This window comes from Daktulosphaira vitifoliae, unplaced genomic scaffold (assembly GCF_025091365.1).
Source record: "Daktulosphaira vitifoliae isolate Bord-2020 unplaced genomic scaffold, ASM2509136v1 Scaffold_3, whole genome shotgun sequence".
Classification (NCBI taxonomy): domain Eukaryota; kingdom Metazoa; phylum Arthropoda; class Insecta; order Hemiptera; family Phylloxeridae; genus Daktulosphaira; species Daktulosphaira vitifoliae.
Window position 1 is genome coordinate 22,040,010 of NW_026099574.1, and position 17,467 is coordinate 22,057,476.

Genomic DNA, 17,467 nt, shown 5'->3' on the forward strand with positions numbered 1-17,467 from the left:
AAAAAAAGTATTTAAATCCGCATCTATCGATAATGATGTCGCAATTTTATTTAAAGATCATGTCAATACTATTATAACGGATTCTTTTTTGAAAAATGTACGGTTTTTGAGGAAGATTGTATGATGTATTACTTACTTAAAATTGAGTCAATGATATACTTCATGTAGCCGATTATTAACATATTAATATTTAAAAATTCTTTTAGTATACTTGAAATTTTAATTATATTGAAATACTAACAATTATATAGGGTCTAAGAAATAGTTTAACTTTCATTGCTTCTCAAATATTTATCAAATCGAGTATCAAAATTCTAATACATCAATATTATTAATACAGTAAAATATAAAACGATATTCTGACATATTTAAAAACCTATTGTGTTGAAACTAAAACTATACTCAAATTCAAATCAAAACGTTTGTAAGTAAAACAAAAATTACTGAATATTAAACTATTCCTCATTGAATTATTACCAGGACTCACTAGAATTTTGAGATGATTTAAATCTCCATTTAACTTAAGGAAGTTAAGAGAAAACTAAAATTAATCTAAAAATAAACAATTAACCTACTATAAGGTCATTTAACCTTAAGGTTATTTAACAATAATCATTCGCTAATAAATTATGTCCTTGCATTTTTTAATACACTACATAGATAATATAATAATTATCATAAAATATTTATTTACAATGGTAACTAACACAAAATGTGATTAGTAATTTCTGGAAATGAGCAATTATCAAAAAAACTTTACAAATGAAAGTTATTTATATAAAATTTGATAGAAAAATTTAACAATTCTATATCTTTTTTACTTTTGGTGCCATAAAAAGGAAACATAATTAAAAAAACTTATGAACAACCCAACTGGAATATAAACTAGTTATAAAATTATGTAATGGTGAAAAACGATAATGCATATTTTAAAATAGTCAATACAACAAGATCAAATAAGATATTTAGGTCCTATTTGAGAACTTAAAAATTTTCTATTAATATAAATAGAAAATTTTAATCTAACATAGTTGTATAATTTAAAAATTACAATTACAATTTATAATATACTAATAATAATAATAATAAAGATCTTTCAGCCAGGTAAAAATGTTTAATTTGAATAACATTCATATTTTTGGTACAGGATCCATAGAAATATATTTAGTATTTACATAATAAAATAATTGGAACGCAATATGTCAACATGACTTAATTACATTAAAAAATCAAACGTACAAAAGTTGTTAATAATAACTATAACTATTTACTAACCATACACATTTTAAATATTTGTATAATTAAATGTGTACAAATAATTTAGATATTAAATAATAAAGACTTTTATAAGCAAAATGTTGAAGGTCAAGAAAAATAGAAATTATTAAAGTTTCTTCTACTGTATAGGATACAATTTAAGAGTTTACAATGATGAAATACTATAAAAATAGTTAAACAAATATTTATCAAGAACAGTGTTTATAACTAAAAACTACTTATATATGAAGAATCAAACATTATAAATAATCTAACGAGCATTCAATACTTATAAACAATGAATAACTTATTACAGATATTTATTTACCAAGTGTATATTTTATATAAAATTATTTACCTAAACAAAAAATTCAAATTAATAATTAAAATTCTCAAAATGAAAATTTCCATTTTTGTATTAATAAAACATTTAGAACTCATGTTCACATAAAGTACATTGTATAAACTCAGTAGTTGCTTTGGAAGCCAAATAATAGCATATAGCATTATTCGATATATCTATTTGACTTGGAGTTCACTTATAGTTTTGGATCAGTAAAACACACACCCTTAATAAGTTGAATTGGTTCATAAGGTGCTTCTTGAATAAGTTCTAGAACTTTATATTTTTTAAGTACTAGAACTGAATAAAATTTCTGAGCAGCCTAAAAAATAAAGAACAAAGATACAAAATATAACAGAGCTAGTTAAAAATTAAACGTTTTGTTATGAATCTTTTATTTTATTCTTAAGACTTTTTAGTCACAGTTTACAAATCTATCATTAAATACTCTATTTAATAATCATAATTTTTATAATTTGAATATAAATTTGTATTATTTGTCACAAATAAATAAATATATATATATTTTTAATTTCCATGTTTCTTTCTAAAATTTATTTATAACCTATATTAAAAAAATGTATAATTTGTTGTATCATTCACATAGAAGATTTTTTTCATTATTTTGATTTTAGACACATTAATGATAGTATAACTAGTACATAGCACTAATTGTGAAGATTAATATAAAATAATAAATTATTTCAGAATTAATGAATTTCATTATTTAATATTTTTTCAAGAAAAATTTAAAATACAATTTTTAAAAAATTGTCTTTAAATCATTATTAATTACCAATATGAGACAAATACATAAAATAAAGAAATTATATTGAAGAACAATAATTTCATTTTTAAAACATAACGAACAGCATTCTAACAATTACGATATGTAAAAACGTAATTTTCTTTTTTAATAAAAAAAAAAACTTAATTAATACTTTACCTCTTTTCTACGATTTTTGTACGTGAGATCACTAAGAACAAGGGAATCTTTTTGATTGAATTTCATTTTAATGGTATGATACAACTGATTTGCTCTTTTGTTCATGACCCGCTCTTCAAATTGCTCATTAGTTTCATGTGGAGCTTGTTGTTCATCAGTCTAAAAATTTAAATAATAACTAATTAATATTACAAAACAACATGAAGCAATACTATAAACATAATTCTAAAATATAGTACAAATATTTTAATTCAACAAAATGATCTAAAAAACTGTATACAATTTAATTAAGATGAGTTTTTTTATAAATCACACTTGTGTGTGAAAAGGGGTATAAGTTGACTTATGCCCAAAATGAGTTGTCTTAAAATTAAGTCATTTCAATAATATATAGTTGAATCTATAAGATATACCAATCATGGAAATATAATCTAAAATGTACATGATGTGTAGATAAGATATTTTTTATTCATTGAATAATCTTAATATATTTTCAAAAAAAATTTTTATGATTTAAATTGGAAACTAATAACTACTGAAAAAATTAATATGTTAGTTTGTAAAAAAATGTATTTTTTTCATTTATTCCTCTTTTCAAGTATGAAACTACAAAATAATAAGAAACTATACATGAAATTTTATAAAGATTGTTTTCAGTAAGCAATAATGTGTAATTAAATTAAATAAATGTAGAAATGCAACAAAAAAAATAATAATTCAAAATTAGAATTACAAAATTTAAATTGTAAGCCATTTGACAGGCCTTATTTTTCAATTAGTCAAATGTTTTAAATAATTTTTTAACATAAAATGAAGTCCCAAACCTGATTATTTAGATATCACACTTATCTTTATTTCTAATATATGAAATTTTTATTATAATAATAAATAAGTTGACAACTTTAAATAATACTTACAGGGCCAACTGAAGAAGGATAGTCATAATCTTGATCTCGCCAAGGTGTTGCTCCACCTCTTGGGGAAGGTAAACCTGGTGTTACTGGTGCATTATGATGACCATCATATCCCATATTGTCCATAATAATTTGATTGAAATCAGTAGTCTATAAAAATCATTGAAATTGCAAAATAGAAACAGAACATAATAACTATTTGAATTTACCTGATTTATTTGGTTATCATAACCCATATTTTGAAGTTCTGGCTGATTTGATGTATTATGAATAGTTGAGTTATGCAGTTCATCAAATGGATTTATTAACTATAAAAAATTCAACAATCATTATTTGAATTTAATTTCAGTTCATAAAAATATTTCCAATAATTAGAAATATGTAATTCTCCATCTTATACCTCTGAATATTATTTAGTGTTCGATAAACACATTTTTTTCAAACTGACCAATTTTAAGACATAGATGTCCTCAATGCCCTTCCCGATTGACCAACATACAATTCTAATATAAAAATATTTATTTTTTTTGTTCAATCGATTCAAAATGAGTTTAAAGAAATTTCATTATAACTTTATATTTATTTGTGCTTCCCCCAATATAAGTACAAATTTAGATATTTTAGTAATTTTAATTATATAGTCTCAGATACAGCTACAGGATTCTCATCACATTCTATTTTACAAATTTAAGGCTAAAAGGAACTTTTTCTATTATTATTAACTGTAATTTTAGATTACAAGTTTATTACTCATTTATTTTATTTTGTTTATTTATACATAGAACTAAGTCTCAAGAAACAGAGCTAAATATTTTTTTTAAATGTTTAGTTATTTATTCAAAATGTATAGAGTATATAATTCATGCAGTTGTACCTATCACACTTCATATAAAGAGTGTACAATACACAAAGAAAAGAGTTCCCACATCATTCATATTTTACATAAATTTGAAATGTTTTCTTACTTTACTAACACTCTGTATTAGTTGAATTTAGAATTTTTTTCTAGGGGGACTCTAAATATTGGTAAAACTATAAAAGAAAACTTGATGAGCAAAAAAATAAAATGGTTTTTAACTCAATAATAGACAAAACATTACATCAACATTTTTAAAATAGCTATACTACTACTGTTACCTTGAGATGGTCGGGAGGGCTATCAAAATACCAGGGAGTTCTGGCCACTCAAAAATATACCTGGATTCAACACTGCCTTAACAAATGAATATATAATTTTGGGTAAACTTTTCAACATTTATATTTACCTGTTCTTCATTTATGCTAATATGATGTGAATCATTAGCTTTCTGTGCAGGAGTTCCTGGAGCCAACATTTGGTTACCATTATTTAATGGTGACATATAAGTTTGATGGTTTTGTTGGTTAAAATGATCAGGTTCTTCTAGCATAGCTGGAGTTGGAGGAACAACAGTTAATTGACCTGCTGATTCAACATCCATAGTTTCCTAAAACACATTAATAATAAGAACATTTTTGTTATTTATAAAAATGTCAAGAAAATTTTTTTACAATTAATTGCTTACAAGATTCTGAGATAATTCTGGAATGGGTTGTAATACATCTCTCTTAGCAGGTTTTTGTACATCATCATCAAGTGGTACTTTTCTTTTACGACCCCTGCGTGCAGGTGTTGGTCCTATAATAGCTGGTAGTACATTTTCTTCATCTCCTTCTACAACTCCTTCACCATCTAATTCTTCATTTGATAATGTTTTTGCAGTTAAATGTCGTTGATAATTCTAAAATATTATACATTAAATTAATAATTTTAAATATAAAATGCTTTTATTAGATTATACATCCTAAAAAATGTATTTTCTACAGTTAATCATTATTCACTTCATTAAAATCTTTATAACTAGTGCATAAAAGAGAATATCTAGACCATTATTTACAATAAACTTATTGTTCCAAAAAATAATTTATCAATAGTTGATATACTCACTTTGGCTAAAGGAATGGCTGGTATATTTTTTCCAGGGAGCGCAAATAATTTTTCAACACCGCCTGTCTCTTTCCAATGCATAAGTCTTTTAGTGGGAGGAGCTAGATCTAATGTGATTACTATGTCTGTTGTATCACTAAGTTGTGCTTTCATCTCTTCACCAGAAATATTTTTGACTTCATCAACAATAAGTTTACGTTTTCTCTTAGTTTTGGGCAATCCTCTTAAAGCACTAGCATCTACAGGAGCTAAAGCAAAGCTTTCTTCTTCATTTTGTACTAAGGTAGTCTGATCTACAGTAGCATTTTGTTCATTTAATTGTTCAGGTTCTTCTGATTGATGTATGTCATGCATATTGATATCTGGTGGTGGCATTAAGGTTTGATCCCTTGTAGGTGATGGAATAAGCCCCAATGCACCAGCATTAGGAAATGGTAGATTAACAGGAGATGTTGGTCGAGAACCATCTGAGCTTTGTCTACACGGACTAGGAGGCATGAAATGGTCATCATCATCATCATCATTTCGCAAAGGAGTATTAAAAGGTGGTGGACTAGGTGGACCATCAGATACTCCCATTGGTGCTGCTGGTACATCATCAAACAGCCCTCCAGATTGAAAGAAATTATCAGTAATTACTTGACCAATATTACCTCCGAAACCATCATCTCTTATCGGAGCATCAATTCCTAAACTATTTTGATTTAAAATACCAGAGCCACTTGATGTAGAAGCAATTGGCTCTTTATCACGGTTCATCAAATGGTCAACTCCATCACTAAATAACAAAGAATGTTCAATTCCATGACGTAATATATCTGAATTTTCAACTTCGGAAAAACCAAATCCTTGATCAAAACCCGTACTTTTAGAGACCATAGAGCTAATATTATAATCTTCATGTAATGTTATCTCTTCTGCTCTAGATTGATTAAGACTGAATTGGGCTTCTATATCAACATCACTGAAATTCAAATTGTAAAATTATTTTAATAACATACAAGAACTAAATAAAAACTTACTTTAAATCAGGCATAGCAGTATCAAAGTCATGAAAAACTTCAGGAAGTGTGATAGCATTAGCAGCAGCAATATGATTATCTTCAGGTAAATCAACCATGCCAGGCCGAAAAGCCATTTTAATTTTGACAAAAGCTTCATTACAATCAGCCAATAAATATTTGGCTTTACGTGAATAAATTCGTACAACACCTAATAATAAATGCCCTGATGTTCGAAGAGCCATTTTAACCTGTAGAACAAAACACCATAATTTTTTTTATCAAAAATGATACTATAATGGTGAAATTTACTTTTGGTTGAAGAATTCCATCAACAGATGTTTCAATATTGGTTTCAAATACTTGAGCCTTGGTTAACTTTTTGTCCCAATGGGCTGCTAACCAAATACGAGCAAGAGGTCCTTTTTTGGACAAGGAAAAATGTGAATAAAACATATTGGATTTATACTGAAAAAATTAATTCAACTTTATTTACTATACATATATGTCTATTATTAAATAATTATACAAAATTATACTAATTTTTGTATCACAACTTACACTGGACTTATATGTTGTCAGTAATTACTGCAGTTTGTGATAACGATTTTTTAAAGATTTCTTTAAATGTCATTTATTATAAACTCATCCGTAAAATTTATTGTTAGAAACCACATTATAAATAATTGAAATTTAAATGTTAAAGTTATTAAACGGTAAGGGTTTTATTAAAATTAATACAAAAACAAAATAAACGGTTTGCGTCAGCTAAATATATAAACAGTGAAGGGTAAACAAACGACAAGTAATATGGCGGACTGAGGTCTGGGCGGGAGAAAAGTGAACGACTAGTGTTGGGCGGGAAATAAATATGGTAAAACTACAAGCCACGATATAACACCAAGGTAATAATAATAGAAATGATATGTTATTTGTCTACATTTAAATTGTTTAACCTTAGAAAAAACAATTAATATTTTAAGACCACGGTTATAGTATAATATTTGTTACTGATAATAAGTTACCAGGTCAATCGCAGAATTCTGAAATTTTTATTCTGCGCATAGATAATATAAAATAAAATGATCCGTTTTACATCCTTCTATTTCCCGAACATGCTATAGAGAGTGGTGGCTCTCTTTCACATGTCAGGGAATCAAATATAGTTCTAGTCTAGGCCAACGATGGACGGGTTGGTGTTATGGCTGACTTGCACCAGAGACTAGACACGAACAATAAGAAAATCATGAGAAAAGTCTTGTTGACAATCCGTAGATCGAATGTGGGACTCAGTGCACCGCACCATACGTTTCTACTCACTAGGCCATGTCGACTCCTTATAGATAATATAAAGTGATTTCTATAATATTATCTATAAATGTGTATCTAAGACTCTACTAAAAAAATTATTATCACGGTTTAATAGCCGCGACAAAACCGTTGTCAATATAACCACAGATAAGGTTATCTTATCTGTGATAGAATTATGATTCTTATCATTTTATCACTTTAGAACATTTCCCAAATTAGTATTCTTGACAATAATTATACTAAAATAAAATGAAATTTGAAACTTAGTTATTGTTAAAATATCACATACTTAAGAAATATTTTTCATAGTGTACCTTATCATAATAATATTTAATATTAATTATTTCTACAGCTTGTAAGTAATTTATTTTTAGAGTCAGAATTTAATTAATATGTCACACCAAACCGGTATTAAAGGTACGATTTCTTTTTATGATTACTAATAAAATTAATTAATTAAAATAAATATTAATTAGTTAAAATTTTAACCATAGCCAATGATGCACTTAAAAAGTTCTTCAGCAAATCTTCATCTGATAAGAGTGTTCGAGCTATAAAGGTGTCAATTGTAAATGGTAATATGTGTATTTATGAATTTATGGTGTTAGATTTATTACAACACCATCCAAAATTAAAATTAATTTATAATAATTTAACAGTATTATAAAATTATTATAATAGTTCAATGATACTATATTACTATTATGTTATTTAGTATACCTTTTAATTTATAATTTTTCAGAAGAACTAACACTATCAGCTCATGAAAAAAGTAATAAGTCATGGAAAGATGATTTTGAAAATATTCTTAAACAATTTGTTGTCCCACAAATACCTTGTTATATTCTTTATAGGTAAAAATTTAATATTTTTCAAATTAAATATTTTTTTTTACAAGTTAATATAAAATAATCTGTGGTTGTTTCCATTATATCTGTTTGTACATCCAAATATATCTTACTTTTATCACCCCTTACCTGATCCTTAAAGATCATGTAAATGACAACATAACAGGTGTTAGTCACTAAATAATAGATGAAACACATACATCTAGCTATACAGCCAAACATTTCCATATTTTTGGATTGATAGGCATAGGAATACTTGCTTGCAAATAACAAATAGACCCCCCAACCATCCATACAACATGAGATTAATTTGTCAATAGAGTAGTATACTAACAAGGTAAAGTTGATATTTGAAAAACTCTTTAGTGCCATTTGAACCATAAAGTACACAGCTTTAATATAATACCAAGAACTGTTAATTTACAACATTATTTCTTATATACTTATGGGAACCATCTGGATAAACCCAAACAGTTATGATGTTTTGATTATATGGCATTACCCAGAATGGATTTATTAAATTATCATACACTTTGTAAACATACTTCAAATCCACATGTGTTTGCTCTCAAACATTTATATACCTTTAAGTTTATTTTATTTAAAACTTAAAAACACTACTATAAAAACTAAAGATTTCGGGCTACTTCAAGTCTTAATTCTACTGCATCTTATAATGAACAGTCCTGTCTGTTTTTAATTAAAAAAATATACATACACTATAAGATATTTCTTAACCAGACAAAGACATACATTGATCTATGTTCAAGAAGCACAAAATATGTTTTAATGAAGTTTTTTTAATTAAATCAATATTTTAACCATTTTAAATTAATAAATCAATTCTACAATAATTTAAATTTACATAAGAAATAAAGTTGTGTTGTGTTTTCTTCTAAATTTTTTTTACGTAGTTAATTGAATCTGTTAGTATATTTTTGACATTTGAAAATTCTAGGTTTGATGTTAAAAGTGATTCAAAAAACTATGATTGGTTGCTCATAAGTTGGTGTCCCGATGTATCTCCTATAAGGCAAAAAATGTTGTATGCTTCTACAAAAGCTACTCTTAAACAAGAATTTGGAAGTGCAAAAATCAAAGAAGAACTTCATGGAACTACAATGGTATTAATTTTATTACATTATTAATGTCGTTTTTTAAATCTTTCTATGATTATTAATGTTTAGGAAAAAATATAAAAGCTTTAATATAATTATGATCACGTTTTTTCAATTATGCAAGAATAATGATCTATTAAATCTATCATTTTTTGTGGAAAATAGACTTATTATGATTACTATAATTATAACAAGTTAATGTATTTATAATGAAATATAAGATTAATGAGTGTTAGTAAAATAGTGTGAATACATTAATATTTTATTTTTATTATAATAATTATCATAAAGTACGAGTTTGATAAAGAAGAACACAAGGTAGGTGGAATGAGGAGACCAGTGACAATAGGCGAGGACGTGATTGGAGATGTGGAAATTTTTAAGTATTTAGGATCAGTTGTACAAGAAAAACAGAGATATTGACGAGAATGTAAGACACAGGATTAAATTCGGGTGGGTTAAGTGGAAAGGTGCGTCTGATGTGTTATGTAATAAAACAATTCCACTGAGACTGAAAGGGAAGTTTTATAAGACTGTAGTGAGACCAGCTATGTTGTATGGTTCAGAGTGTTGGGCGGTTGACAAGTAAGGAAAACAGAGAATAAATGTAGCATAGTTGAGAACGCTTAGATGGATAAGTGGAGTGACTAGAAAAGATAGGATAAAGAACGAACATATAAGAGGGAGTATAGGTGTAACGTCAATTGTGAATATATAGATGAAAGAAAATAGACATAGATGGTTTGGTCATGTTATGAGGAGAGAGGAATCGGATGCTGTAAGAACAGTTGTAGAAATGAATGTTAAAGGAAGAAGAGGTAAATGAAGACCAAAAAAGAGATGGACAGATGTTGTTAAATGCGATATAAAAATGGGTGATGTGAGCGTAGATGATGTGGGAGTCCATGTCAAGTTGAAGTTTAGGATAAGAGTGGCCGACCCAAAGTAGTGGGATTAAGGCGAGGAAAAAAAAAAGATTTTAATAATTATTATAAACTATTTAACAAAATATAATGTAAATACCAATTAAGTAGATTATAGTTGTAATTATATTCCAATTATCTAACAATTGAATTGTACATAATACAAATAATATATATTAATAACCCTTAGGTTAAGGGTGGACGAACCCAAAGTAGTCGGAATAAAGGCCTAGAAAAAAAGATATATACATACACGCAGAAATAAAATTTTAAAAAATGTATTTTNTAGAACAAAATCGAGTATCACAAAAAGCTCCAGCACCATTAACTATTAGAGAAGAAGAAATGGCTGAACTGAGGAAAGCTGAGGTTGGTCATAGCACATCTGTATCAATCGACAGCCGCTCTCAAACAATGTCTGGCGTAAAATTTCCTTTGTCTATATCTGCTGCAACAGCTCTTTCTATGTTTGTGGATACAAATGAAATAAACTATATTCAGTTCTTTATTGGTATGAGTTAAACAAAATTTATCTAAGTATAATTTACTTAATTTATCTTTTATGATTTAGATATCAATAAAGAAAGTATTGAATTATGTAAATCAGATAATGTGACTGTTGAAAATCTCAATGATCAAGTTCCTAAAGATGATGCTAGATATCATCTCTATGCATTTACGCATAAAAAAAATAACATACAGATAAAGTCAATTTGTAAGTATTGTGATGGTGTCACGTTTTCATAATCGTGAGAATTATTTTAATAAAATGCAGACAGCACATCCGCTTCCTGAGACTGGTGAATTAACAAATAATATTTATTGCCAAATCGGCAATAGGTGTAATTATTATAAAAACCCAATAGACCTGACCATCGTGGTCAGTCGACTCCAGTGCCTTGTGTCATTCATCAGTCTTAGTACTCGGTTGTCGCTGTCCGGGTTACTGTTTAAAGTAAAGTCTTTGTTTATTCCTTTTCTAACCTATATACTCTTTTCCTCGACATTTCAGAGTATTTGTGTCTTGCACTTCGTCTGCACCTTATACTCGGCTACCCCGTTCTCTCTCTGAAGTACTTGTGTCTTGCACTTCGTCTGCACCTCGTACTTTGTTATACTCCTTATCTGGTACGCCCAGTATTTGTGTCTTGCACTTCGTACTTCATTGTCCTCTCCTATACCCCGAGTATTTGTGTCTTGCACTTCGTCTGCACCTCATACTTTGGGCTCCTTTTGCGTACACCCGGTATTTGTGTCTTGCACTTCGTCTGCACCTCATACCTAGGTGTTACTCTTATTCTCCCTTCCTATAACAACAGCCTTTCGACACCCACAGCTAACCCGGAGTGTCAGCCGAGCACGGTGACTGCTGTACGACAACACGCACGTGAATACCTAGACAGCAGGCACCACCTCCTCATATTCATCTTCGTACACACACTTTCACACATTTTCCCTTTTACTTTTTACTGTGTTACAACAGTATCAATATTCTTAAAAAATTATAATCAATTTTAATATATATAAAATGATTTTAATTATTTGGTTTTTTTTTTTAATTACAAGGGTAATTTCAAATGTAAAATCTCTTGTTATATAGAAAATAAAATATTTGTTCACTTAATACTATATCATTCCAAAACTTGAAATCTTCTCAATATTTGAACATAAATACCAAATGTATTAATATAATCATAGCTGAGTGTTGGTTTCACAGACAGTCTGTGCTTATTTACACTTTCCTCCATTATTTAATGGAGAGCTAGTGTATTATATGCATACCAAAAATAGCTTAGCATGTTCAAAAATGCATTAATAGATTTGGCAGTTATGTTGAAAAATAACTTATCATAGGTTAGAGATAATTAAAATCCAATCATCTGGTGTGTAGTAAAATTTTAAATGTGATACGTGCCAATAGAATTATAAAACAAATTTATTTTTAAGTTTTGTTCACATCGAAATTTAATTTAATTAAAAAATATATAATAGTAACAGTATAATATGATAAATATTTTTTTAATTAATTGAAATTCATTATTTTCTTTGAAATTTTAAAATCATAAATATTTTTTTTAAATAGTTTTTATTTACTCAATGCCTGGGTATTCATGTCCTATTAAAGTAAGAATGTTATACTCAAGTTGTAAATCGCCATTCATTGAAGAATTGGAAAGTATTTATAAACTTCAAATCAACAAAAAAGTATAGTGTTTTAATCAATTCATTTTCAGTTTAAAGTAACATAATTATATATTTTTTGTAGCTGGAAATTGACAATGATGATGTTTTAAGTGAAAAATACTTGTTTGATGAACTTTATCCAGAAAATGATTCTGACAAACCAAAGTTCAGTAAACCCAAAGCTCCTGGACGAGGTGCACGACGTTTGACTAAGTCAAATGAATAAAGTATTGTATTTAACATTCAATACAGTTAGAGGTAATACACAATATTGTATTTTCTGATGTAACAATATATCAGTCTTCCGTATTTAAAATTTTTTGCATTTTAAATTATTTATTTTTGTGAGTGTTAGTATAAATATGTTTATACATTTCTATTTAATTTATATTGATATAATTAATAAAATACAATATATAATACAAAAGTTTAAAATTGTTTTTGAAAATCTTCAATGAACCTTTTACAATATTCTTCATCTGCTTTTAATTGTTTATTTGTAGTACTAAAAGATTTCAGCCTATCTCTTTCCTAAAATTTCATTAAACATTATTTAATAATAATCATACCAAAAACACTTTTTACTCATATTGATAACACTATTTCTCAATGATCTATTCTTAAAATCTAAATAATTTATGTATTTATTAATGAAGACAAAATTACTTCTGATAAATAGTAAAGTTCGAAATACTGTAGTTGCTTGTTAAAACCTTCATTGGGGCTTGCAATTGGGCGACACAATTTCAATAAACGAATTGCGTGTTTTAATTTAATATTTGTGACTGACATTATATATGATGCAACGATTGTTACACTTCTTGACATCCCCGCTAAACTAAAACAATAATTTTCATAACAATTTTGTTCTGCTCCTATTACTTATAAAATGGAAAAGAAATAACTGCCTATTACTTACAATAAACAGTTTTGTCTCCCAGATTTTAATATGATTAGACAATAGAAAATTTATAGGAGTGGGTTATCATTAGAATGTATACTGTGATTGGTTTTGTATACATTATTATCATCTTCATTTTTGAATTGTCAATTTTGTACCAGAAAGGAAAAAACTAATATTTAACATTTTTGGATTCATGATGTCTGAAGTTTATATTCAAAGTCCTACTGTGTTTTAGATAGTTTTAAACACTACTCAAATACTTTATCAAATTATTTATATAGTACTATCAAATAATTAGAATAATTATTAATATTATATTTGAAAAACTATCAAATGATTAATAAAAGTTTAATTAGTACGACAGTTGCTCTCACTATTTTCAGTAGAGATGGATCGCATTGAATGGGTCAAAATAGTGAACGAAATGATTCAGATCGCCGAACTGTAGTGATTCGAATCCCCCCAATACTTAATTTTTTCCCGTATAAATCACACTGAACCGATTCGATCGCATACCCAATATCAATGATAACATATTCATATGTCATTTGTTAATACGACACATCCCTAATCAAAATCGCAAATCATACATGCGATTCGCGAATCGAGAACCGTAAAAGAACCAAAACTATACTGAATGTTCGATTCAATTGACTGAAAATATCTTTTAGATCGCGAACGGGTCTTTGAACCGGATCTTCTAGTTGACCTGATTCGAATGAATGAAATCGGATCACTTAGGTGAATCATAATTTCCATCTCTAATTTTCAGACACTTTGAGATAGTAAAATTCTATCCTTTTTTATCTATATCTAATAATATTTATTAAAAATATTATCAGCTAATAAGTGGTATATACCTCATTAGACCACTCCTGATTGTTTATAACTTAAATATACTGACTTATTTATTTTAAGGTAAATTTTAACATTACCAATGAATTAAAACATTTTGATCCTTTAAGCGAGCCTTATGGATAAAATTGTTGCATATAGTGAAATATTGAATTAGATTTTGCTCTGGACTATCATAAGCTTTTACAAACATGTAATTTTTATTCTACATATGATCACAGTGTATAAGCTTTAAAAATGACAAAATATGAATTTAAATATTTGTTGTTTTAACTTACATGATAATACTTCCTTGGGTTTTCTATAATAGATAGAATATGAGTTATTTTATTTTTTTCCAACTGATTAATATCTTTGGAATCCCTTAAACTACCAATGTATAATCCAGGTATAATCTGAAATAATAATATTATTTATAATTTAACTTCAAAACAATTGAATATCTTTAAAAAAAAAATTGTACCATTGTGCATTGTTTTGTTCTACCTTCGTCATTTTTAAATAAACACATTGTTGGAGATCAAGAGTAAGAAGTAAATACATAAAACATTTTCAAAAGTCCCTCAAATATTACATATTATCATAACATGAAAACTATTGATATGATTAGGGAGGCTTAATTCTCCTCCAAGCATTGTTATGTATGAATATAATCGTATTAAATAATCATTCATTTTTCAAAAATTATAACAAATTGTAATTTGTTATAGATTTATTGTTTAAAAAATAAATTAATGTCACTTATTCATTGACTACGAATAAGGTCTTTGATATTAAACCTTCCAAATGAATTGTTGTTTTACTTCTGTACAAAAATCAATAATTAAAATATAAATTACTGAGGGAATTTAATTTAATATCACTGACATATGGAAAATATTTCTATGTTTTAAATATTTTATACATATATATTTAATCGATACAAATTGCAAATTAGTATTACAGTCTTTACTTTAGTTACGGTTAAAATAAAATTGGCAATATTATTTTAGTTCGAATGTAAAGTAGTTCTTGAGTTATGAAAGAAAAAAATCAAAAGTCATTGATATCTTGTAATTATAAGTAATATTTTTTATAGATCACTTTTTCGTGAAAAAATGTTTTAAAACTTTTCTTTCATATTCCATTTATTTTACTGACTACTAAAAATAAAGTACTTGATATCACGAACACATTTTTTAAGTTAAGAATTCACGAAATTGGGTAAAAATCTGATGGCATAATAATTGTCACGCTACTGTGCACACGAAAGTTATTTTTTACGATTTGTGTCCGGTATGGGTAAGGTAGTAATTATTAATTTGATGAAAATGTGTATATTTGATATATACACATTATATGGAGGGTCACTCCTATGGTTCTTCCATAGTTGCACATGCACCAGGTAGCAGGTTTTAAGGACGACACGGGGCAAACGCTTGCCAGCTATCCAGCAATATAAGTTATAAAGATGAATACTTTTTTTTGTTCATTCAAATTAAAAAAAACGGTAGCACAGTGGGGTCGAGGCACAGTGTGGATGAGGCATAGATGGGACAAGTATAGATGATATCTGACAGTGATTAAAATCACTATCATAAGAAACGCTTCGATGCAAATCTGTAGATAGTGTTTCATTTAGAGTAGTTGGTGGATTATTCCAAAAACAACATTAACCCATCAACGCCGAGAATTATTTTTTTTCAAACTTTCTATTTTTTTTACTAAAAACAGATTAATATACAACACAAAAATAAAAAAAAATTATTTTGACACAAATTATGTCAAAACAAAGTAAAAACAATGTATTATCGGTGTGCGTGATAGCCGATAAGTAGTTCCATTCGGGTATTCTAAGAACGCGCGATAAAAATAGCAATACGAATGTCACCATATGGGGACGCCAGGCGTTGATGGGTTAACTCTTATTTCTTTGATTATATCCTGATTAGTAGGTCATTGATTTTAAAACATAATATATGAATAAATACTAATTATAATTATTAAATTTAGTATACAATTGATATTCAGTAATTTAATATTATAATTTATACAGAGAAATTATAAAATAATAAAAAAGTTATATTTTGCTTTACTTTTACGTGTATAAAAATTTAAAGGGCTTGATACAATGTTCTTCAATTAAAATTATTTGTTACTATAAATAAATGCACAGGACTACAATGAACTTTCATCAGAAGCAAAAATTATTTTTCTAAATCAACTTTTTGCGATGTTTTATATGTGCAATTAGACTTTTTCTATCTAAATTTTAATATTATTACTTATTATTAAAAATTAATTAAGAATAAAAAAATTGTTTTAAATTAATACTGATTTTGATTATTAATATGTTAAAAATAAGGAAAATGACATATTTAACCTATTTTTTTAATCCATTTAAGTTGAATTGTGTGAAAGTTTATAGTAAAAAATAAATTATTTATTACCATAACTTATAGCTCAATTTGCAAGTTTGAAATTGACATTATTAAATAAAAAATTTTATGAGAATTAAAAAAAATGGATCATTAAGATTAATATGCGGTCAGGAAATTTTATAATTACTATTTATAGTAAATTTATCAGAGTAACTCAATATTTTTTTGCATTTTTATTGTAATAGATAACTTAAATAGAAATAATAGTAATCATTTTATAGTAACTTTTGGTGTTTAAGAAGATACTACAATTGAAATATGAACTGAATTAATTTTAATGTTTTACTTTAACTAAAATAACCAATAAATAGATACAAATTGTAGTCATTTAACATATTTTTGAAAAAAGTAGGTCAAGTTAAAGCAGGGATATAAATGATAGTCACAAAAAAATATCTTCTCAGCTTTGCATCGAAGCGAAAACTTAAAATATAGTAAAATAATTTTAATACGAATAAGAAATTTCTTCTTGCAAGG

At 26.9% G+C, this 17,467-nt stretch overlaps 3 protein-coding genes and 1 long non-coding RNA gene across 6 annotated transcripts in view; 1 reads left to right on the plus strand and 3 right to left on the minus strand.

Moving 5' to 3' along the window:
* Nucleotides 1–1,661: 1,661 nt before the first annotated feature.
* Nucleotides 1,662–7,302, minus strand: LOC126902404 (double-strand-break repair protein rad21 homolog). The gene is made up of 10 exons (XM_050679646.1): nucleotides 6,989–7,302; nucleotides 6,740–6,895; nucleotides 6,449–6,678; nucleotides 5,427–6,390; nucleotides 5,005–5,220; nucleotides 4,726–4,926; nucleotides 3,670–3,768; nucleotides 3,464–3,610; nucleotides 2,547–2,705; nucleotides 1,662–1,922 (listed from the first exon to the last, which is right to left on the minus strand). The coding sequence occupies exons 2-10, from the start codon at nucleotides 6,881–6,883 to the stop codon at nucleotides 1,797–1,799; spliced, it is 2,286 nt and encodes a 761-aa protein (XP_050535603.1). The 5' UTR covers nucleotides 6,884–6,895; nucleotides 6,989–7,302; the 3' UTR covers nucleotides 1,662–1,796.
* Nucleotides 7,303–7,522: 220 nt separating this feature from the next.
* On the plus strand, nucleotides 7,523–13,172 carry LOC126902407 (twinfilin). Its single transcript, XM_050679651.1, is given in 8 exon segments — nucleotides 7,523–8,155; nucleotides 8,233–8,313; nucleotides 8,481–8,592; nucleotides 9,545–9,735; nucleotides 10,917–11,138; nucleotides 11,199–11,342; nucleotides 12,711–12,832; nucleotides 12,894–13,172. Coding segments are annotated over 8 exon segments (1,041 nt in total). The 5' UTR covers nucleotides 7,523–8,130; the 3' UTR covers nucleotides 13,038–13,172.
* LOC126902408 (uncharacterized) lies at nucleotides 11,198–12,061 on the minus strand. 2 transcript variants are annotated; one of them, XR_007703206.1, is made up of 3 exons: nucleotides 11,902–12,061; nucleotides 11,782–11,841; nucleotides 11,198–11,728 (listed from the first exon to the last, which is right to left on the minus strand). It is a non-coding gene; the product is annotated as an uncharacterized LOC126902408 (long non-coding RNA). The 2 variants fall into 2 exon arrangements; XR_007703205.1 differs by lacking the exon at nucleotides 11,782–11,841 and having other exon boundaries at nucleotides 11,842–12,061.
* A 51-nt stretch (nucleotides 13,173–13,223) lies between the features above and the next one.
* LOC126902406 (dual specificity protein phosphatase 22) overlaps nucleotides 13,224–17,467 on the minus strand; it is a 16,130-nt gene continuing 11,886 nt past the window's right edge. The window contains exons 1-5 of one of the 2 annotated variants that reach the window (XM_050679648.1): nucleotides 15,034–15,335; nucleotides 14,849–14,965; nucleotides 14,651–14,775; nucleotides 13,478–13,649; nucleotides 13,224–13,342 (exon numbers count right to left, since the gene is read on the minus strand). In XM_050679648.1, the coding sequence (XP_050535605.1) occupies nucleotides 13,241–13,342; nucleotides 13,478–13,649; nucleotides 14,651–14,775; nucleotides 14,849–14,965; nucleotides 15,034–15,081 (564 nt within the window). In that variant the 5' untranslated portion in view covers nucleotides 15,082–15,335 and the 3' untranslated portion in view covers nucleotides 13,224–13,240. Of the gene's footprint in view, nucleotides 13,343–13,477; nucleotides 13,650–14,650; nucleotides 14,776–14,848; nucleotides 14,966–15,033; nucleotides 15,336–17,467 lie in introns of those variants that run through there. The other variant, XM_050679650.1, reaches the window with a different exon arrangement.